The 22,950-nt window shown below is 42.5% G+C and overlaps 1 protein-coding gene across 1 annotated transcript in view; it reads left to right on the forward strand.

Moving 5' to 3' along the window:
* Nucleotides 1–22,950, forward strand: part of CD80 (CD80 molecule) — a 50,124-nt gene that overhangs the window by 13,766 nt on the left and 13,408 nt on the right. The window contains exon 2 of the mRNA XM_054713949.1: nt 1,392–1,712. Coding sequence (XP_054569924.1) covers nt 1,392–1,712 — 321 coding nt within the window. The remainder of the gene's footprint in view (nt 1–1,391; nt 1,713–22,950) is intronic.

The raw sequence follows: 22,950 nt of genomic DNA on the forward strand, positions 1-22,950 counted from the left end.
GAAAGACAAGTATCATATGATCTGATTTATATGTGGGATCTAAGGGACAAAATAAACTGACGAACGGAGTGGATCCAGAGATTCGAAGCAGGAACAGAGTCCAGAATCTCAGAGGGAAGGTGGGTGGGTGGGAGGTAATCAACCAAGGACCTTGTTTGCATATACGCATGGCCCAAGGACATAGACAATGGGGCAGTGAGGTCCTGGGGCGGGGAGGCGGGGGGAGGGACGGGCTGGAGGGGGGGAAAAGGAGACATATGTAATACTTTCAACAATAAAGAATTATTTTAAAAAGACAATCTGAAAAAGCTACATTCTGTATTATTCTAACTATATGACATTCTGAAAAAGGTAAAACTATGGAGGTGGTAAAGAAATCAGAGGTTGTCAGGGGTTAGGGGTGAAAAATGGATGAATAGACAGAACACAGAAGATATTTAGGGCAGTGAACTATTCTCGTATGATGCTGTAATGGTTGATACATGTCATTATAAGTTTGTCCAAATCCATAGAATGCACAACACCAAGAGTGAGCCTAGCATAAGCAAGGATTTTGTGATAGCGATGTGTCCGTGTAGGTTCACGAGTTGTAACAAATGTACCATTCAGGTACAGAATGTTGATAATGGGGAAGCTAAGCATGTGTGGGGACATGCTGTATAAGGTAAATCTCTGTACCTTCTGCTTAATATTGATGTGAATATAAAGCTGCTCTAAAAAAAAAAAAAAAAAAAGCCCTGCTGGAGTGGCTCAGCGGATTGAGCATGGTCCCATGGACCAAGAGGTCCAGGTTCGATTCCTGATCAGGGCACATGCCCAAATTGCAAGCTTGATCCCCAGTGTTGGGTGTGCAGGAGGCAGCAATTGGTGTGTCTCTCTCATCGATGTTTCTCTCTCCCTCTATGAAATCAATAAAAATATATTTAAAAAAACAACAACACACACCAAATACTGCATGATTCCACTTCTATGCAGTACCTAAAGTTGTCAATTTCATAGAAACATAAAACTGAGTGTTGGTTACCAGGGGTTAGAGAGCGGTGGGGGCGGGAGGGAGGGTACAAAGTTTCAGATTTGCAAGATGAAAAAGTTCTGGAGATCTGTTTTACAACAATGTGAATATACTTAACACTATTGAACTGTGCTCTTAAAAATACTTACTCTGGTAAATTTTATGGGGCAGTGAGGTCCTGGGGCAGGGGACAGGCTGGATCGGGTCAATTTTTAAAATGAAGGAAAAAACAGCATTGGGAACCAAAAACATCAAAATGAAGTATTTGAATATGCTTAGCCAAGATATAACATTGTTACTGCCAACTCTGAATTCCTGCTTGTGCAGGAATCTATATTTACTAAACATATAAAATCTTGTTCTATTTGCCTCTTCTTAGGCAACATCCAGGTGACCAAGCCAGTGAATGATATAATGAAGCTATCCTGTGATTACAACATCTCCACCAATGAACTGACAAGAGTTCGCGTCTATTGGCAAAAAAATAATGATATGGTGCTGAGTGTCATATCCGGAAACGTGGAAGTGTGGCCCAAGTATAAGAACCGCACCTATATGAACAGCATCAGTAACCCTTCCATTGTGATCCTGGGTCTGCGTCCGTCGGACGAGGGCACATACACCTGTGTCGTTCAGAAGCCTGAAAAAAAGGGGGCTTACAAGTTGGAACACTTGACTAAAGTGATGTTATCAGTCACAGGTCAGTGGAATTTTCTGATTTACTCTAAGCCTGCAGACTCTTCATGCCCTTTGAGATATACTTCTACTGAATTAGGTGAAAATTTTCTCCAAGAGGGATGTATCTCATTTTATTCCTTAGGGTTAAGTGAGTCTCTACAGTAAACCCCAATTGGTTTCTCCTTATGTCCTGGAAATATCTGTTAGGGTGCATTTCTTGCACTTTGACAATCCGAGTTTGTGACCATCATCCTGGGGCACTAGATTGACCCAAATGCCTTCTGAGTCATTAGGGGACACGTTTGATTTGATGTAACTATACTATTAACTGCTCTTGATCTGGTAATATATTCGTGTGAAAGTATGTTGAAAGGCATAAGAGCAATTGAGGCATAAATATTTTTCAAATACTATTTTGAATGTCTATAACTATGGCCATTGTACTGTTATTATATGTACTAGAGGCCCAATGAACGAAATTCATGCAAGGGTCTTGGCCCTTGCAGCCCTGGCTTCATCTGGAAGGTCATTCAGCTGTCTGGCCTAATTAGCATATTAGCTTTTATTATTATAGATTGTGTATTTGAAGCTCTCATCTAGCAGTCATTCCTACAAAGTTAGATGTTAGAGAACTGAAAGCATAGTTTATGCCTGCCACAGGAAAGAAAATTAATTCATGAATCAAAGCCCTATTTGTACATCTACTGTGAAGGGTAGGCATTTCTTATCTTGGGTAGAAAGGAGCTTGGACTCACAGGTGATAATACTAGAGGACACCGAGGGAGCCTGAGCCTCCTTGAGAAAGACAGCCTGGGCCGTGTCCTCACGCTTAAAATGCAAACACATTTCCTTTTCTTTCTGGGTGGTTGAGCTTTTAATGGAAACCAAACCTCTTAATAAAAGATAATCCTGCCCTAACTGGTTTGGCTCATGGATAGAGCATCGGCCTTCAGACTGAAAGATTCCAGGTTCAGTTCCAGTCAAGGGCATGTACCTTGGTTGCAGGCACATCCCCAGTAGCGGGTGTGCAGGAGGCAGCTGATTAATGTTTCTCCCTCATTTATGTTTCTAACTACCTTTCTCCCTTCTTCTCTGTAAAAAAATCAATAAAATATATTTTAAAATAAAAGATAATCCTATCTAAGAAAGCTAGAATATGCTAATTGACCCTCACACCATCGCAAAGATGGCAGCACCCACAGCCAATAAGAAGGGAATATGCTAATTGACTGTCCCTCCCTCAAAGATGGCAGTGCCCACAGCCACAAGATGGCTGTGTCCAGTCCCCTCAGCCCCGCCGGGGTGTCAGGCATGTGGCAAAGCCGGGCCCGCCCCTAGGCAGGCCCAGCCGCTCAGCGCCTGCCTCCAGAGTCCTCCAGTTCCCTCAGCCCCTCAGCCGCCCAGGGCCAGCCTGAGGTGCAGGCAAGCCTTGAATGTTGGCTGCCCAGCTGCCCAGAGCCGCCTGAGGCTCAGGTAACCAGGGCTGGATGAGGCTTGCACTGCTGGCAGTGGCAGCAGCAGAGGTGTGATGGGGCATTGCTTTCCCCTGATTGCTGGGTCACCTCCCACCCCTAACGGTTCCTGGACTGTGAGAGGGGGCAGGCCAGGTTGAGGGACCCCCCCACTCCAGTGCATGAATTTTCATGCACCGGGCCTCTAGTATTATAATAATTATGTATGGTGCCAGGTGGGCTTTAGATTTATTGGGGAGAATCACTTCTTAATTATATTGATGTCTCACCACTATGCTGTACACCTGAAACTAATATGATATTGAATGTCATGTGTAATTGAAAACATACAAAAAGAAAATAAACAACAAAAAAGATAATGGCCCTGGCCGGGTGGCTCAGTTGGTTGGACCATCGTCCTGTGCACCAAAAGTTGTGGTTTCCATCCCCCGTGGAGGGGAGGGGCATGTGGAAGGCAGCCAATCAATGTTTTCCTCTCACATTGAGGTTCCTCTCTCTCTTTTTTCTTCTCTCTCTAAATTAATGAACATATCCTTGGGTGAGGATACAAAAATAGTATTTTAAAAGATAATGATTAACCTTGATAATAGACAATGTAGTAAATTCTTCATTGTTCTTCCCTGCTTTGGTCTTTAGCTGTGATCTGTAGTGTCCAGATCACACCTAACATTTAGGAGGTAAGCCAAAGTTACATGGAATTGTCTTAAACCTCACTCTGTGTATTTCCTACTTGTGGAGAGAGGAAATATAGGATGGTGGGATTTGAGGAGTTCTAAGATGCCCACTTCTTCCAAAGTTCTGACCTGCATTGATTCCTGGGAGTTCCTGCCATTATGGCCTCTTCTGCTAGTTTCAGCACACACACACACACACCCCACACACACTTCCCACCAAGATCCCTGTTAATAAGGAAAATGTGTTACCTAAAGGATGTGGCACCACAAACATATTAGTCTATATCAATTCATTACATTAGATACATATACTTCTAGCAGAATACTCAGAGAGTAGACCCAGGACATGCACACTTGGACAGAAAAGAGGCAGAGTTTCAGGGAGGGCAAGCCCTAGTAGCATATTACAGTGAGGGGCCAAGGATAGCCAAACTGGCGACCTGAGAGCCCTGGGAGCCTCAGAAGAGGGGTGGGGCACCAACATCAGGTAAGGGAAGACAAAAGGGGAAACTTCACCTGCTTAATTTGACCCAGAACCAATCCTGATGTTTCCAGTGGAGCCCACGAGAGCAGGGCTTCTCAGATGGGCATGTGCCTCTGACCTGAGGAGCTTGTTACAATGCCAATTCAAATGCAGCAGGTCTTAGTGGGATCTGCAGTGCTGCACTTCTAACAAGCTTCCAGGTGATGCCTGCACGGCTGCTGAGGACCACAGATTGAGAAACAAGAAGTTAAACAGTCACTCAGTTGGGTAGGGTGACCAACTACCCTGTTTTGCCCAGGACTGGAGGGTTTCCTCAGTCCCCGGTTTTCATGGTAAAACTGGAAAAACCTCAGGCTAACCAGGGCAAGCTGGTTTCTCTACATTTGCCTAAGACTGCAAAATAGTATCATACAGCACAGCACATCTGAAAGCCTCCATTACCCAGTACAATGAGGAACTAGTTGTACTAGTTAACAGATCAATTTGGTTAATGGATTTTAACCTTCTAAAACATGTGCACCTCTTCCTCTCCTAATATTTTTACCCTAACCATTAAGAATGTTGAAAACTTGGGTTGGTTGAATAAAATGAGAATCAGAGGAGTAATTCTTTGATGGGGACCTGTTATTCTAAACAGATGACCTTAGGAAAGGGATAGGAGACAAAGCTGAGGCTGTTCCAAGTGGAGCCAGAACTTGAAAAGATGATTTTTAATAAAATCCCTGGTATTAATAGCATCCTTGAGGTTTATCTATTTCTCAGAAAAGCAGAGTGCAGAAATGAACTAGAATTATTAATTTAGGACATGAGTTACTTGGATTTGTTATTCTAGATTGTTGTAACACATGATATACTGATATTATGAGAAGCAAAGGAAATATTACTTTTAAAAAGTGTTTAGTATTTGATGTATTAAAACTTTTTTTCTTAAATCTTTGGCCCGAGGATATTTTTCCATTGATTTTCAGGAAGTGGAAAGGAGGGGTGAGGGAGGGAGGGAGAGGGAGAGACAGACAGACAGACAGACAGACAGACAGACAGACAGACAGACACGATTGGTTGCCTCCCGCTGCACCCCCAGGGATTGAACCTGCAACTGAGGTATATGCCTTTAACTGGGAATGGAACCTGCGACCCTTCAGTTCACAGACCAGGCCGACACTCTATCCCAGTGGTTCCCAATGTGGGGCACACATCCCACAGCGGGGGAATTTGATTTTTAAGGGGGACAATTCAAGAATAAGTTATTAATAGTACATTATTTGCATTTCTTATGGTTCTAGCGGCCTCGTATACAGAATATAAATATATATTGTGACATATTTCTGCATCACAGTTCTCTACTATGTTTTGAAACTTTATTTGCTATTTTTTTCATATCACTTCATATTATTATTATTACTAGAGGCCCAGTGCACGAAATTGAGGGGGGGAGTGGCGATCCTTCAGTCCTGCTTGCACCTCTAACAATCCAGGACCGCTGGCTCCTAACTGCTTGCCTGCCAGCCTGCTTGATTTCCCCTAACCACTCTGCTTGCCTGCCTCATCACTCCTAACTGCCTCTGCCTGCCTGCCTCATTGCCCCTCATATTACAGTTTTTAATTATAGATTACTAGTAGCCTGTTGCAGGAAGATTCCTGCAATAGAGCTTCCTGCTGCGCTCTCCCCCGCCCCGCCTATTTCTCTTCCTTCTCCCCCACCCTGCCTGCTTCTCTTCCCTCTCCCCGCCCCGCCTGTTTCTCTTCCTTCTCCCCGCCCTGCCTGCTTCTCTTCCCTCTCCCCTGCCCCACTTGCTTGCTTCTCCGGAGCTTCGCTCCCTTCTGCAGTGCTTGACTTCTTTCTACACTGTCTTAATATGCAAATTAACTGCCATCTTGGTTGGGTTAATTTGCATACTCACCCTGATTGACTGGTGGGCGTGGCTTAGGTGTAGCGAAAGTGCGGTCAATTTGCATATTACTCTTTTATTAGCTAGGACTAGAAGCCTGGTGCATGAAATTCATGCAAGGGGGGTGGGGATGGGGGGTGTTCCTCAGGCCAGCCTGCACCCTCTCCAATCTAGGACCCCTTGAGGGATGTCCATCTGCCCGTTTAGGCCCGATCCCACCGATCCCACTGCCCGTTTAGGCCCAATCCTAAACGGGCAATCGGACATTCCTCTCACAATCCAGGACTGCTGGCTCCCAACTGCTTGCCTGCCTGCCTTCCTGATTGCCCCTAACTGCTTGCCTGCCTGCCAGCCTGATCACCCCCTAACCACTCCCCTGCCAGCCTGATTGATGCCTAACTGCTCCCCTGACAGCCTGTTTGCCCCTAACTGCCCTCCCCTTTAGCCTGATCCCCCCAACTGCCCTTCCCTGCAGGCCCGGTCACCCCCAACTTCCCTCCTCTGCTGGCCTAGTCACCCCTAACTACTCTCCCCTGCAGGCTTGATTGCCCCCAACTGCTCTCCCTTACAGGCCTGGTCCCTCCCAACTGCCCTCCTCTGCTGGCCATCTTGTGCCGGCCATCTTGTGTCCACATGGGGGTAGGATCTTTGACCACATGGGAGTAATGGTCAATTTGCATATTACTCTTGTGTGTTGGAGTAATGGTCAATATGCATATTACTCTTTTATTAGATAGGATAGAGGCCTGGTGCATGGGTGGGGGCCAGCTGGTTTGCCCTGAAGGGTGTCCCGGATCAGAGTGGGGGTTCCCTTGGGGTGTGGAGCAGCCTGAGTGAGGGGTCTGTGGTGGTTTGCAGGCCAGCCATACCCCCTGGCGACCCAAGCAGAGGCCCTGGTATCTGGGATTTATGTATCTTCTATAATTGAAACTTTGTAGCCCGGAGCAGAGGCGTAGGCCAGCCAAAGCTGCAGAAGCTTTGCTTCCTAGATCGGCGGGGGTAACCCTTGCCTCCTGCTCTTTCCAGCTCAGTGGCTGCTGCCATTTCTGTTTGGATTTGTTTTCCTTCTATAATTGAAACTTTGTAGCTTTGAGTGGAGGCAGAAAGCTTGGCTTCCTTTGTTACCGGGGAAACCCAAGCCTCCCTCCCGCTCTCTGTGGCTGTAGCCATCTTGGTTGGGTTTATTTGCATATTTGCTCCTGATTGGCTGGTGGGCATGGCTTGTGGGTGTAGCAGAATTAGGATCAATTTGCATATTACTCTTTTATTAGGTAGGATAGTTGCCTTGCTCCAAGTTGTAAGGAACTGCTTGTCATAGAGATAGAAAAGTTTTAATTTTTACTCTCGATTATGGCAATTAACTAACACAGATGGCCACCAAAAAGGTGACTTACCAAAGGGTGTATAGCAAACGGTGCTGTTAAGTCCTCTTCTGTGAAAATGTGCATGTCGTGCATTGTATCTGCCTGGGTACATGAAAGAGTGAAGTTTCTGCCTGTCTTTGCAATCATATGAGCAAATTGTGTGAGACTCCAGCCCAGTCTGGTTTGGTGCTCACAGAATAATAGAGCTCTTTTTTTTTTTTTTCTTTATTTCATTGGTGGAGATTTCCTAGAATTTGCAGAATATCTTCCTTTTCATTTTTCCTCCACACTCTGACTTATGTCTCTCACCTTTGCTTTCCCTCCATCCCCAACCCGCAACAGTAACTTGCTCAAGGCTCACTTTGCTCAAGTGTCTAGGAGATCAAGCAATTGTCCGCCAGCAGATCCACATTTCCCAGCATTCCTGGTGCTCCCTGTGCTCTCGGCTTCCACTTCTGGCCCGAGGCCCCTCCCCTCCTCTCCCTCCACATGGCCGGGGCACGGACACTGGGCTTGCATTGCCGGGGCGACACCACCAGTGTCCTGCCCCAGCCACTATGGGCACTGCCACATTTGTCATGGAGTGACAGTTAATTTACATATTACTCTTTTATTAGATAGGATTTTTAACAATTTCTCAGTTATTTCTTCCTCAGTACTTCAACTGTCCTTTCTTTCTTTATTTTTCTCTTTCATGGATGCCATGTACTTTGGAAGTTTGTTTAGACCAAGTTAATGGCCTTTTAGGCTCCCTCCATGTGAATAGGAGTTCACTTTTGGAATAATAAGAATTATATGTCACAGGAGGCGGTGCACTAGGATTTTAGAGATGCTTAGGTGGGGCATGGCCAAAAAAAAAGTTGGGAATCAATGCTATAACGACTGAGCAACCGACTGGGGGTGGGGGGGAATATTCTTTTTTTTTAATTTAAATTCTTTATTGTTTACTCTATTGCATAAGTCTCCTTTTCCCCCTGCCTCCACCCCACAGCATATGCCCTCACTTCTCCTCCTGCGTCTGTGTCAATTGGTTATGCTCATATGCATGCACACAAGTCTTTGGTTGATCTCTTACCCTCTCACCCCCCGCCTTCCCTCATAGGTTGGACAGTCTGTTCGATGCTTTTATGACTCTGGTTCTATTTTTTTCCCATCAGTTTATGTTGTTCATTATATTCCACAAATGAATGAGATCATGTGATATTTATCTTTCTCTGACTGGCTTATTTCTCTTAGCATAATGCTCTCCAGTTCCATCCATGCTGTTGCAAATTCCTTCTTTTTTACATTCCACTGTGTGGATGTACCACAGTTTTCTAACCCACTCATCTGCTGATGGGCACTTAGGCTGTTTCCAAATCTTAGCTATTGTAAATTGTGTTGCCATGAACATAGGGGTGTATATATCCTTTCTGACTGGTGTTTCTGTTTTCTTGGAATATATTCCTAGAAGTGGGATTACTGGGTCCAATGTAAGTTCTATTTTTTTTAATACATTTTTATTGATTTCAGAGAGGAAGGGAGAGGGAGAGGAAGAGAAAGATAGAAATATCAACAATGAGAGAGAATCATTGATCGGTTGCTTCCTGCACACCCCCTACTGGGGATCAAGCCCGCAACCCGGGCATGTCCCCTTAACTGGAATCGAACCTGGGACCTTTCTGTCCGCAGGCTGATGCTCTATCCACTGAGCCAAACCAGCTAGGGGTAAGTTCTATTTTTAATTTTTTAAGGAAATGCCATACTTTTTTCCACTGTGGCTGCACCAGTTTGCATTCCCACCAGCAGTGCAAGTGAGTTCCTTTGTCTCCGCATCCTCGCCAGCACTTGTCATTTGTTGATTTGTTGATAATAGCCATTTTGACAGGTGTGAGATGGTACCTCCTTGTTGTTTTGATTTGCATCTCTCTGATGATTAGTGACTTTGAGCATGATTTCATGTGTCTCTTGGCCTTCTGTATGTCCTCTTTCAAAAAGTGTCTGTTTAGGTCCCTTATCCATTTCTTGATTGGATTGCTTATCTTCCTTTTGTTAAGTTGTATGAGTTCCCTATAAATTTTGGAAAGTAAACCCTTGTCGGAGATAACATTGGCAAATATGTTCTCCCATGCAGTGGGCTTTCTTGTTGTTTTGTTTATGGTTTCTTTTGCTGTGCAGAAGCTTTTTATTTTGATGTGGTCCCATTTGTTTATTTTCTCCTTAGTTTACATTGCCTTAAGATATTGCTATGACAAATGTTTGCTATTTTGCTGCCTATGACTTCTTCTAAGATTTTTATGGTTTCCCTTCTTGCGTTTAAGTCCTTCATCTATTTTGAGTTTATTTTTGTGTATAGCGTAAGTTGGTGGTCTAGTTTCATTCTTTTGCATGTATCTGTCCAATTTTCCCGACACCATTTATTGAAGAGACTGTCTTACCTCCATTATATGCTCTTGCCTCCTTGTCAAATATTAATCATGTATAATGGCTTGGGCTGATTTCTGGGTTCTCTGTTCTGTTCCATTGATCTATATGTCTGTTCTTGTGCCAGTACCAGGAAGTTTTGAGAACAGTGTCTTTGTAGTATAGTTTGATATCTGGTATTGTGCTCCCTCCAACTTTCTTCTTCTTTCTCAAGATTGCTACAGCTATTCGGGTTCTTTTTTTATTCCAGATGAATTTTTAGAGAGTTTGTTCTAAGTCTTTGAAGTATGCCATTGATATTTTAATGGGGATTGCATTGAATCTATAGATTGCTTTGGGTAGTATGGATATTTTAATGATGTTGATTCTACCAATCCATGAACATGGTATGTTCTTCCATTTGTTTTTGTCTTCCTCTATCTCTTTTTTCAATGTCCTGTAGTTTTCAGAGTATAGGTCTTTTACCTCCTTAGTTAAGTTTATTCCTAGATATCTTAATTTTTTTTGATACAATGATAAATGGGATTTTTTTTCTTAAATATATTTTATTGATATTTTACAGAAAGGAAGGGAGAGGGATAGAGAGCTAGAAACATCGATGAGAGAGAAACATCGACCAGCTGCCTCCTGCACATCCCCCACTAGGGATGTGCCCACAACCAACGTACATGCCCTTGACTGGAATCGAACCTGGGACCCCTTAGTCCGCAGACCGATGCTCCATCCACTGAGCCAAACTGGTTTCGGCGGGATTTTTTTTTTAGTTTCACTTTCTGTGAGTTCATTATTAGTGTATAAAAAGTCCATAGATTTCTGGGTGTTAATTTTGTATCCTGCTACATTGCTGAATTGATTTATTAGGTCTAGTAGTTTTTTGATGGAGTCTTTGGGGTTTTCTATGTATAGTATCATGTCATCTGCAAATAAGGACAGTTTTACTTCTTCATTTCCAGTTTGGATGCCTTTTATTTCTTCTTCTTGTCTGATCACTATGGCTAGCACTTCCAGTACTATATAGAACAGGAGTGGTAAAAGTGGGCATCCCTGTCTTGATCCCATTATTAGAGGAAATGAGTTTAGTTTTTGCCCATTGAATATGACGTTGGCTGTAGGTTTGTCATATAAGGCTTTTATTATGTTGAGGTATGATCCCTCTATTCCCACTTTGCTGAGAGTTTTTATCAGGAAAGGGTGTTGGATTTTGTCAAATGCCTTTTTTGCATCAATTGATATGATTATGTGATTTTGTCTCTCAATTTGTTTATGTGATGTATCATGTTTATTTTTTATTTTTTTAAATTTCTTTATTGATTAAGGTGTCACATATTTGTCCTCATCCCCCCATTCCCATCCCACACCCCTCCCCACGGATGCCCCAAACCCCTGTTGAACTTAACCATTGGATAGGCTCATATGCATGCACACAAGTCCTTTGATTGATCTGTCCCCCCTCCCCCCAACCTCTCCTATCCTCCCTCTGAGGCCCACTAGTCCAATCGATGCCTCCTTGTTTCTGGTTCTGTTCTTGTTCATCAGTCTATGTTGTTCATCATTTCCCCTAGATGAGCAAGATCATGTGTCCCTAGAGATATACTTATAAGAACTGAATGTGAGACGAGCAATAATAGTTATGCTGACAGGCAAATGAATCAGTCTGTAGTGAGTTTCTTTCTGGACCAACAGTTCTTTAGAGACCCAATTTCAATGTCCACCAGTTCCTTATGTGTACATGTCAGCACTGACCCCTCAGCTCTGGATGGTGGACAAATGGTAGTAATGTAGGTCCGACTCCCTCTGGTTTGGTCTCGGCTGGACCCAGGGGCACGGCTTCACCCAGACTCAGGGGCACGTGGCCTCACCCAGACCTAGGGGCGCGTGGCCTCACCTGGACCTAGGTGCGCGAGGCCTCACCCGGATCCAGGGACACATGCCTCACCCGGAACCGGGGGCGCGTGGCCTCTCCCAGACCCAGGGGCGCGTGGCCTCACCCGGACCCGGGACCCAGCCTCAGCTGGGTCCAGGGACACATGGCCTCACCTGGACCCAGGGGCACGTGGCCTCACCCGGACCTAGGTGCACGAGGCCTCACCCGGATCCAGGGACACATGGCCTCACCCAGACCCGGAGGCGCGTGGCCTCTCCCAGACCCAGGGGCGCGTGGCCTCACCCAGACCTAGGTGCACGAGACCTCACCCGGATCCAGGGACACATGGCCTCACCCAGACCCACGGGCGCATGTCCTCTCCCAGACCCAGGGGCGCGTGGCCACATCTGGACCCAGGACCCTGCCTCCCCCGGATCCAGGGACACATGGCCTCACCTGGACCCAGGGGCGCGTGGCCTCTCCCAGACCCAGGCGGTATCATGTTTATTGATTTGCGGATTTCATACCAGCCTTGCATCCCTGGAATAAATCCCACTTGGTCATGATGTATCAACTTTCTAATGTCATGCTGGATCCAATTTGCTAGAATTTTGTTGAGGATTTTAGCATCTATGTTCATCAGGGATATTGGCCTGTAATTCTCTTTCTTTGTAGTGTCCTTTGGAATTAGGGTAATGCTGGTTTCATAGAAAGAGTTTGGAAGTGTGCCTTCCTCTTGAATTTTTTAGAATAGTCTGAGAAGGAGAGGTTTCAGTTATTCTTTAAATGTTTGGTAAAACTCCCCCGTGAAGCCATCTGGCCTGAGCTTTCGTTTGCTATAAGTTTTTTGATGACTGCTTCAATTTCCTCCATAGTTATCGGCCTGTTGAGATTTTTTTATTCTCCTTGGTTGAGTTTTGAAAGATCGTATTTTTCTAGGAATATGTCCATTTTCTCTAGGTTGTTTAGTTTGTCGGAATAGAGTTGCTCATAGTATTTTTTTACAATCTTTTATATTTCTGTGGGGTCTATTGTTATTTTTCCTCTTTCATTTCTGATTTTGTTTATTTGGGTCCTCTCTCTCTGCTTCCTGGTGAGACTGCCTAGAGGTTCATCAATCTTGTTTATCCTTTCAAAGAGCCAGCTCTTGGTTTCATTGATCTTTTGTATTTTTATTTATTTATTTATTTTTTTGGTCTCTATGTCAGTTATTTCTTCTTTTTTTTTAATTTTATTTTTTTATTGAGGTATTATATGTGTACATATCTTACCATTACCCCCCCCACCCCACACCCACACATGCCCTTCCCCCCAGAGTTTTGCGTCCATTGTTTATGCTTATATGCATGCATACAAGTCCTTCGTTTGATTTCATAACTCCCCCACCTCTCCCTAACTTTCCCCCTGTAATTTGAAAGTCTGTTTGATGCTTTACTGTCTCTGTATCTATCTTTTTGTTTGACATCACTTTATATTGATCTTTACTATCCCTAAATGAGTGGGATCATGTGGTATTTTTCTTTCATTGACTGGCTTATTTCACTTAGCATAATGTTCTCCAATTCCATCCAGGTTGCTGCAAATGATGAGAATTCCTTCTTTTTTATGGCAGCATAGTATTCCATTGTGTAGATGTATCACAGTTTTCCGATCCAGTCATCTGCTGATGGGCACCTAGGCTGTTTCCAAATCTTAGCTATTGTAAATTGTGCTGCTATGAACATAGTGGTGCATATATCCTTTCTGATTGGTGTTTCTAGTTTCTTCGGATATATTCCCAGGAGTGGGATTACTGGGTCAAATGGGAGTTCCATTTTCAGTTTTTTGAGGAAACTCCATACTGTTCTCCACAGTGGCTGCACCAGTCTGCATTCCCACCAGCAGTGCACGAGGGTTCCTTTTTCTCCGCATCCTCGCCAACACTTGTCGTTTGTTGATTTGTTGATGATAGCCATTCTGACAGGTGTGAGATGGTACCTCATTGTTGTTTTGATTTGCATCTCTCGGATAATAAGTGACTTTGAACATGTTTTCATGTGTCTCTTGGCCTTCCTTCTGTCTTCTTTTGAAAATATTCTGTTTAGGTCTGTTGCCCATTTTTTTATTGGATCATTTATCTTCCTCTTATTAAGTTGCATAAGCTGCCTGTAGATGTTGGAGATTAAACCTTTATCAGTGATAGCATTTGCAAATATGTTTTCCCATGCAGTGGGCTTTCTTGTTGTTTTGTTGATGGTTTCTTTTGCTGTAAAAAAGCTTTTTATTTTGATGTAGTCCCATTTGTTAATTTTCTCTTTAGCTTCCATTGCCCTAGGGGCAGTGTCAGTGAAGAAGTTCTTGTGGCATATGTCTGAGATTTTGTTGCCTGTGGATTCCTCTAGTATTTTTATGGTTTCTCGTCTTATGTTTAAGTCCTGTATCCATCTTGAGTTTATTTTTGTGTATGGTGTAAGTTGGTGATCTAGTTTCATTTTTTTGCATGTATCTGTCCAGTTTTCCCAACACCATTTATTGAAGAGACTGTCTTGACTCCATTGTATGTTCATGACTCCTTTGTCAAATATTAATTGAGCATAGTGGTTTGGGTCGATATCTGGGGTCTCTATTCTGTTCCATTGATCAATATGTCTGTTCTTGTGCCAGTACCAGGCTGTTTTGAGAACAGTGGCTTTGTAATACAGCTTGAAATCTGGTATTGAGATCCTTCCTACTTTATTATTCTTTCTGAGGATTGCTGAGGCTAGTCGGGGTCTTTTTTTATTCCAGATGAATTTTTGGAGAGTTTTTTCTAAATCTGTGAAATATGCCATTGGTATTTTAATGGGGAGTGCATTGAATCTATAGATTGCTTTGGGTAGTATGGACATTTTAATGATGTTGATTCTACCAATCCAGGAACATGGTATGTTCTTCCATCTGTTTACGTCTTCCTCTATCTCTTTTTTCAGTGGCCTGTAGTTTTCTGCGTATAGGTCTTTTACCTCCTTAGTTAAGTTTATTCCTAGGTATCTTAACTTTTTTGGTGCAATGGTAAATGGGATTGCTTTTTTAGTCTCTCTTTCTGTAAGTTCATTATTGGTGTATAGAAAAGCCACAGATTTCTTGGCGTTAATTTTGTATCCCGCTACATTGCCGAATTCATTTATTAAGTCTATTAGTTTTTCGATGGAATCTTTTGGGTTTTTTATGTACAATATCATGTCATCTGCAAATAAGGACAGCTTCACTTCTTTTTTTCCAATTTGGATGCCTCTTATTTCTTCTTCTTGCCTAATTGCGATAGCTAATACTTCCAGTACTATGTCAAACAGGAGTGGTGAGAGTGGGCATCCCTGTCTTGTTCCTGTTCTTAGGGGAAATGGTTTTAGTTTTTGCCCATAGAGTATGATGTTTGCTGTGGGTTTATCATAAATAGCTTTTATTATGTTGAGGTATGATCCTTCTATTCCCACCTTGTTGAGAGTTTTTATCAAGAAAGGGTGTTGGATTTTGTCAAATGCTTTTTCTGCATCTATTGATATGACTATGTGATTTTTATCTCTCAATTTGTTTATGTGATGTATCACGTTTATTGATTTGCAGATATTGTACCATCCTTGCATTCCTGGAATAAATCCTACTTGGTCATGGTGTATGATCTTTCTGATGTACTGCTGGAGCCGATTTGCTAGAATTTTGTTGAGGATTTTGGCATCAATGTTCATGAGGGATATTGGCCTGTAATTCTCTTTCATTGAGTTGTCTTTATCTGGTTTTGGTATTAGGGTGATGCTGGCTTCATAGAAGGAGCCTGGAAGTGTTCCTTCCTCTTGAATTTTTTGGAATAGTCTGAGGAGGATAGGTTTTAGTTCTTCCTTGAAAGTTTGATAAAACTCTCCAGTGAAGCCATCTGGCCCTGGGCTTTTGTTTGCCGGAAGCTTTTTGATGACTGCTTCAATTTCTTCCATAGTTACTGGCATGTTGAGCTGTTTAGAATCTTCCTGATTGAGTTTTGGAAGGTTGTATTTTTCTAGGAATATGTCGATTTCCTCTAGGTTGTCCAGTTTGTTGGAATAGAGTTGTTCGTAGTATTTTGTAACAATCCTTTGTATTTCGTCGGGGTCTGTTGTTATTTCACCTCTTTCATTTCTGATTTTGTTTATTTGGGTCCTCTCTCTTTGCTTCTTGGTGAGCCTGGCTAGAGGTCCATCAATCTTGTTTATCCTTTCAAAGAACCAGCTCTTGGTTTTGTTGATCTTTTGTATTGTTTCTTTGGTCTCTATGTCGTTTATCTCCGCTCTGATCTTTATTATTTCTTTCCTTCTGCTTACACTGGGCTTATCTTGTTGCTCTCTCTCTAACTCTTTGAGTTGTTGGGTTAGGTAATTTATTGCCATTGTTTCTTGTTTTTTGCAGTAGGCTTGTAGAGCTATGAACTTCCCTCTCAGGACTGCTTTCGCTGTGTCCCATAGATTTTGGATTGTTGTGTTTTCATTGTCGTTTGTTGCCATGATGTTTTTTATTTCTTCCTTGATGTCTTTGGTAACCCAGTCATGGTTTAATAGCATGCTGTTTAGTCTCCAAATGTTTGATTTCTTTGGGTTGTTTCTATTGTAGTTGATTTCCAGTTTTATGCCACTGTGATCTGAGAAGATACTTGATATGATTTCTATCTTCTTGAATTTGGAGAGACACTGCCTACGTCCTAACATATGGTCTATCTTTGAAAATGACCCATGTGCACTTGAGAAGAATGTATATTCTGTGGTTTTGGGGTGAAATGTTCTGAAGATGTCGATTAATTCCATCTGTTCTAGTGAGTCATTTAGGATTGATGTTTCTTTGCTGATTTTTTGTTTAGAGGATTTGTCCAATGGTGATAGTGGGGTATTGAAGTCTCCTACTATGATTGTATTACTGTCAATCTCTCCTTTGATATCTTCCAGGAGTTTTTTAATGTATCTTGGTGCTCCTGTATTGGGTGCATATATGTTTGCCAGAGTTATTTCTTCTTGTTGGATTTCTCCCTTTAGTATTATGAAGTGGCCTTCATTATCTCTTGTTATGTCCTTCACTTTGAGATCTAATTTGTCAGATATAAGTATTGCAACCCCAGCTTTTTTTTCATTTCCATTCGCCTGGAAAACCTTTTTCCATCCCTTTACTCTCAGTCTGTATGCATCCTTTTTTTTGAGGTGGGTTTCCTGTAGACAGCAGATATCTGGGTTTTGTTTTCTTATCCAGTCTGTTACTCTGTGTCTTTTGATTGGGGCATTCAATCCATTTACATTTAAAGTTATTATTGATAGGTACTTATTTGACGCCATTTTTATTCTATACCCCTGTGTACCTTCTTTGCTTCCTATTTCTTTCTTTCTTTCTTTTTTTTTTTTTTACAGCAGACCCTTTTGCATTTCTTTCATTGCTGGTTTGGTGGTGATAAACTCCCTTAGTCCTTTTTTGTCTCTGAAGCTCCTGATTTCACCTTCAATTTTGATTGATAGCCTTGCTGGGTACAGTATTCTTGGATTTAGACCCTTCCTTTGCATAACTTGGTATATTTCATTCCATTCTCTTCTGGCCTGATGAGTTTCTGTTGAGAAATCAGTTGCTAGTCTGATGGGGGTTCCTTTGTATGTAACTGTCTGTCTCTCTCTGGCCGCTTGTAAGATTCTTACTTTGTCGTTGGTGTTTGCCAACTTAACTATAATGTGCCTTGGCGTCGGTGTTTTGGGGTTCATTTTGCTTGCAACCCTGTGAGCTTCTTGGATTTGTGTGGGTTTTTTCTTCCCTATATCAGGGAAGTTTTCTGTTATTATTTCTTCAAACAGGTTTTCTATTCCTTGCTCAGTTTCCTTTCCTTCTGGCACCCCTATTATCCTGATGTTGTTTTGTTTTTTATTGTCCCGAAGTTCCCTTACGCTCTCCTCAATCTTTCTAATTTTTGTTTCTAGAAGCTGTTGTAATTGGGTATTTTTTTCCATCTTGTCTTCTAGCTCACTTATGCGGTCCTCTGCTTCGTCTAGTCTACTCTTGATGCTTTCTATTGAGTTCTTTACAGCAGCGATGTCATTTTTCATTTCTTCTTGGTTCTTCTTCATTTCTTCTTGGTTCTTACTCATATTGTCGAATTTGTCTTCCATCCTTTTCAGCCACTTTATGACCATTTCTCTGAATTCTTTCTCTGATAGGTTGTTTGCCTCTAAATCGTTTATTTCCTTTTCTGGTGATGCCTGCTTCTCTTTCCTGTGGGGGCTATTTCTTTGTCTCCTCATGGTCTCTCTTCTCTGGATGTCTGGTTATATAGATTTCTCTCTCTGGCGTTGATTTAAAGGTATAAAATACAACACAACCAGGCACAACAGACAAGGCACTGAACAGAATTGTATTCACGATATTAATAACCTCCAATAAAGGTAACCACCAGAGAAAGACAAATTATGGAATAGGAGTGGATGAGGGAGAGTAAAAAGAAAGAACAACAACGAAAAAAAAAACAAAAAACAAAGAGTGTGAATCTGAACTTGGGAAAAGAGCAGAAAGAAAGAAAAGAAAAAGAAATAACAGAAAAGAAAAAGAAAAGAAAAAAAAGTAAGAGAGACAAGAATGATACTAAGAGAGAAAAGGGGAACAAACTATATATATGGGGAGTAAACTCCACTAGAACAATCACTATTCCCAGCAAATTCCAGCAACATGAGCCTGGAGATTAATACAAACTGCAACACCAGCTAATATCAAGTGAGGCAAGGGAAAACAAAAGTAAAAAACAAACAAAAACAAAGCAAACAAAAGAACCAACCAAACCAACAAAAAGATTAATCAAAACAATCTCATAAAAAAGCATAAAAATTCAATCTAATCAACATTCAAGCAAACAACAACAAAAGGCCCGAGAGAAAAATAATTTTTTTAAGGTAGCATAGAGAGAGGTTTGTATGGATTTGGAGCAGGGGGTTGGGAATTAGATATATAAGTAGGGTGAAGTTTTAGCAGGGAGTAAACTGAAAAAGTAGGGAAAATCTAAAGCCAGAAAGGGTTAAGGTAAACTGGGGACCAAAAGGGGAAAGGTTAGGAGGAGAGTGATGGCATAATGTTAGCTTTGAGATAGGGTAAAGCGATTGTAAGGGAAAGATGCAAATCGAATGTAGGACACTAATCCAAAAATAAAAGAAAGAGAAAATCAAATGACATTAAAAAAAAAAGTAAAATAATAGTAATAATAGTGCTGATTGAAAATAAAAATGTAATAATTAAAAAGGTGAAAATCGAGTGAGGAAAAAGAAAAAAAAATTAGTTTCTTAAGTAAAAGATGCAAAAAATGAAAATAAAAAATATGAGAATAAAAAATTTAAAAAATTGAAAAAAGAATTGAAAATTAAAAAATAGGAAGACTAAAATGTGCAGTAGCGGCTGTCATTCACTTCCTCTATTATTCTGTTTGGTATGCCTTTTTCCCAGTCTGGGCGGTATTTCAGTTCAGCTTCATTCCAGGGCTCCTCAGTGTTGGAAGCCAGTCCTGCTTTTTAAGCCAGCCGAGTCTTAATTTCTCGTATTTATTTTTTATTACACCAGAGACAATTAGCGTTTCAGCCCCTGGGTGGCAGTGTTTCTGACTTGACTTCCGGGCCTCTCTAGCTCTTTTTTTTTTTTTTTTCCCCTCTATGGCACTCACTACTGGTTTGTGGAGGTGTGCGCCTCAGAGCTGCCTCTCTGATGGTCACACGCAGCTGTGGTCCCCAGGTTCCGAAAAAACACCTTCCCCCTGCAGTCTTTCAGGGTTTCCACCTGGGTTTTTCTATGTGTTGGGCTTAGCAATCAGAGTCGGAAAGAGCCCAGGTGTGTGGACCGTGGGTCTGTGCACCAGACTAAGGAGCCTGCACTCCTTTGAAAATTCTTAGTCTGACCCTCCTCGTCAGATTAAAATGAGTTGCTTTCAAGAGGTCACTTCTGTTAGCAGCTCAGAAGACCCCCCTCCTCATTCACGGATCACGGCAGTTCCAACTGCCGCCAATTTTTCTAGGCACAGACCTCCCGGCTCCTGCCGGTCCTGCGGCTGCCGTGCTTCCCTCACCCAGCGCTTCCCTCACCCACCGCGGGGATTAGAAACCACAGCTTATTTCAGACGAAATCTGACCTTTCCGTGGTGCAGTGAAGAGTTCCTTTGAATCCGAATGTTTGCGCTGATAGGGGACCGGTGGTTTGGTGCTCCCAGCAGTTCAGTGTTTGCAGTTGTTGCAGAAAGTCAGGTTTCCACTAAAATCCTCCTTTCCTTGCAAGTTGGCGAGGCGCCCGGCGAGCCCGCAGCTCCGGGAGGGGACCCAGCCCCTGTGGGTGCTGCGCGGTCAGAGGAACACTGCCCAGCACTCCCCCACCTTCTCCTGGAGTTTAGCTGTCCCTTGACTTGCCCACATACACTCCTTCTGCGAGCCTCTGCTGCTCCGACTCTCCGCCCCAGGAACAGACTCCAAACCCGACTTTATTCCGTCGCCATTTTCTCCTTCCTCTTCAACTTCTCCAGGATGTTTTTAATTTCTTCTTTAATCTCTTTGGTAAAAAGAAATATTCTTAATGTCAACTACTAGTGCAAGGATTTGATCTTATAGGATTCATTACAAGGGTAGGAAATATTAATGTCAACTAAAAATGGCTCAGGAAAATGTCAGACTTAATTTAGAAACAAGGTTAATTCAAAAAAGAGAGGTGACTTCACCTCTAGCCAAATCCAAATTTTTTCTTTTCTTGGCAGCTATAAGCACTCATCATCACTTCCCCTTTCTCTTATTATTCACAGTGCTACCAGGCAGCCCTGGAACTTTCACCTGACAACCTGATGTAAATGAGGAGACTCATCTGAGAGAGGGCAAATTTAAGATGCACATAAATCAGTCTACTAACTTCCATTGTGTCAGGCTGTGTGCTATGTAATTTATCTGAATGATGTAATTTAATTCCTTCAATCCTGCAAAGTAGTTATTATTACCTGCATCCCACAGTTGAGCAAGCTAAGACTGAAAGTGGTTAAGTGATTGGTCCAGGGTTAAAAGGCAAAACTGGGTTTAAAAGCTGCTCTTGATGATCACATTGCCATCACTGAGTCTCTTTGGGACTCAGAATTCTGAAAAGAAAACTATGGAATGAAATATAGGGAGATTGATTCCCCACATTCATGCTGAAAAGTAGAAATTTTTATATTTTTAATTGATTTTAGATAGGAAGGGAAAGGAAGAGAGATATAGAAATATCAATGATGAGACAGAATCATTGATCGCTGCCTCCTACATGCCCTTTATTGGGGATCGAGCCTGCAACCTAGGCATGTGCCCAGACCAGAATCAAACTGTGACCTCCTGGTTCATAGGTTGCCACTCAACCACTGAGAAATGACGGCTGGGCAGTAGAAATTCTTTTAAGTCTAAGAATAAGTGAGGAAGAGGTAAGGAGAGCTTTCCTCTGTGTTCTCCGAAGTCATTCCACTGTGCTTTGCTTTGTATATACTTTATTTACTTATTTGTTTTATTCATTCATTCATTTATTTACTTATTTATTTTGGCTAATCCTCACCTGAAAATATTTTTTCCATTGATTTTAGAGAGAATGGAAGGGATGGGGGAGGAACAGAAAGAGAGAGAAACACTGATGTGAGAGCGACACATTGATTTCTATGCACTTTAGTATCTTATTGGGGCTCAACTGTGCAAATGTAGGAGTGCCTCCCATCTCTTGGGGGAATGCTGGGAAGGCCTCTCTGTCCTATTAAGGCATATAAGAATTGCAAGGGGGTTAGCAAAGGCTAATGTTCAATATCACAGGCTTACTAGTGTACAATTTGGACAGAGGAATACCTGATTAAAAGACTACTTTTGAAAAAGAAAGAGAGTGCTAAACAAACTCTAGGAAAGTGGTTACTTCAGGTGTGGGAAGAAGGAGACAGGACAGCTGAGACTACACAAGAATATTTACATAAGTTACTGTCAGTGTGCTGGTTCTCGAGTTGGCTGATGGGTTCATAGGTGTTCACAGACAAATAAAAGAGAGCCACTTTGTGACCTTAAAAATCAGGATGAAAGGAAAGGAAATAAAGTACAAGAAAGAAAGACAAGGAAAGGAAAGGCTCTGGTACCTGAAAAACTTGGATTCAAATACCAGTTCTGCCACTTATGATCACTGTTTATGATCAGACCACAACTTCATTATTTATAAAACTAGAGGCCTGGTGCATGAAATTTGTGCACTCAAGGGGGGTCCCTTAGCCCAGCCTGTACCCTCTCACAGTCCAGGAGCCCTCAGGGGATGTCCCTGGGGAGCGTGCCTAAGCCATCAGTTGGACATCCTTAGCTCAGCTGCAGAGGCAGGAGAAGCTCCACTACGGCCGCTGATCTCGCCATCCATGAGCCCAGCTTCTGGCTGAGTGGCATTCCCCCTGTGAGGGAACGCACTGACCACCAGGGGACAGCTCCTACATTGAACAACTGCCCCCTGGTGATCAGTGCACATCATAGCAACCAGCTGTTCCACCGTTCAGTCGGTGGGATCGGACCAAAACTGGCTCTCCAACATACCCCGGGGGGTCCCAGATTGCTAGAGAGTACAGGACAGGCCGAAGGACCCCACCAGTGCACAATTGAGGCCAGGGAGGGATGAGGGAGGTTGGCCAGCCAGGGAGGGACTGCAGGAGGGCTCAAGGGCATGTCTGGCCTGTCTCGCTCAGTCCCAATCAGCCAGACCCCAGCAGCAAGCTAATCTACTGGTTGGAGCATCTGCCCTCTGGTGGTCAGTGCATGTCATAGCAAGCAGTTGAGTGGCCTTAGCATATGATTAGCATATTACACTTTGATTGGTTAAACAGATGACCAGACAACTGGACACTTTGCATATTAGGCTTTTATTATATAGGATGAAAATTAGATTAAATCATATGAAATTAGTGATATTTGATCTTTTATTTGTCTACAATCTACGTCCCAGGATTGTTGTAAAGACAAAAATGAGGAAAAGTCCAGACCTAACAAGCATTAAGAGCTCAATAAATGTTGCCTGTTATTTTTCTCTTCAGTTCTTACAAATATGTCAATATTTCTTCACATGAAGCTACTTCTCTTTTCTCTAATAACTGCCTTCCTACTTCTAT

This window comes from Eptesicus fuscus, chromosome 3, assembly GCF_027574615.1.
Source record: "Eptesicus fuscus isolate TK198812 chromosome 3, DD_ASM_mEF_20220401, whole genome shotgun sequence".
NCBI lineage: Eukaryota > Metazoa > Chordata > Mammalia > Chiroptera > Vespertilionidae > Eptesicus > Eptesicus fuscus.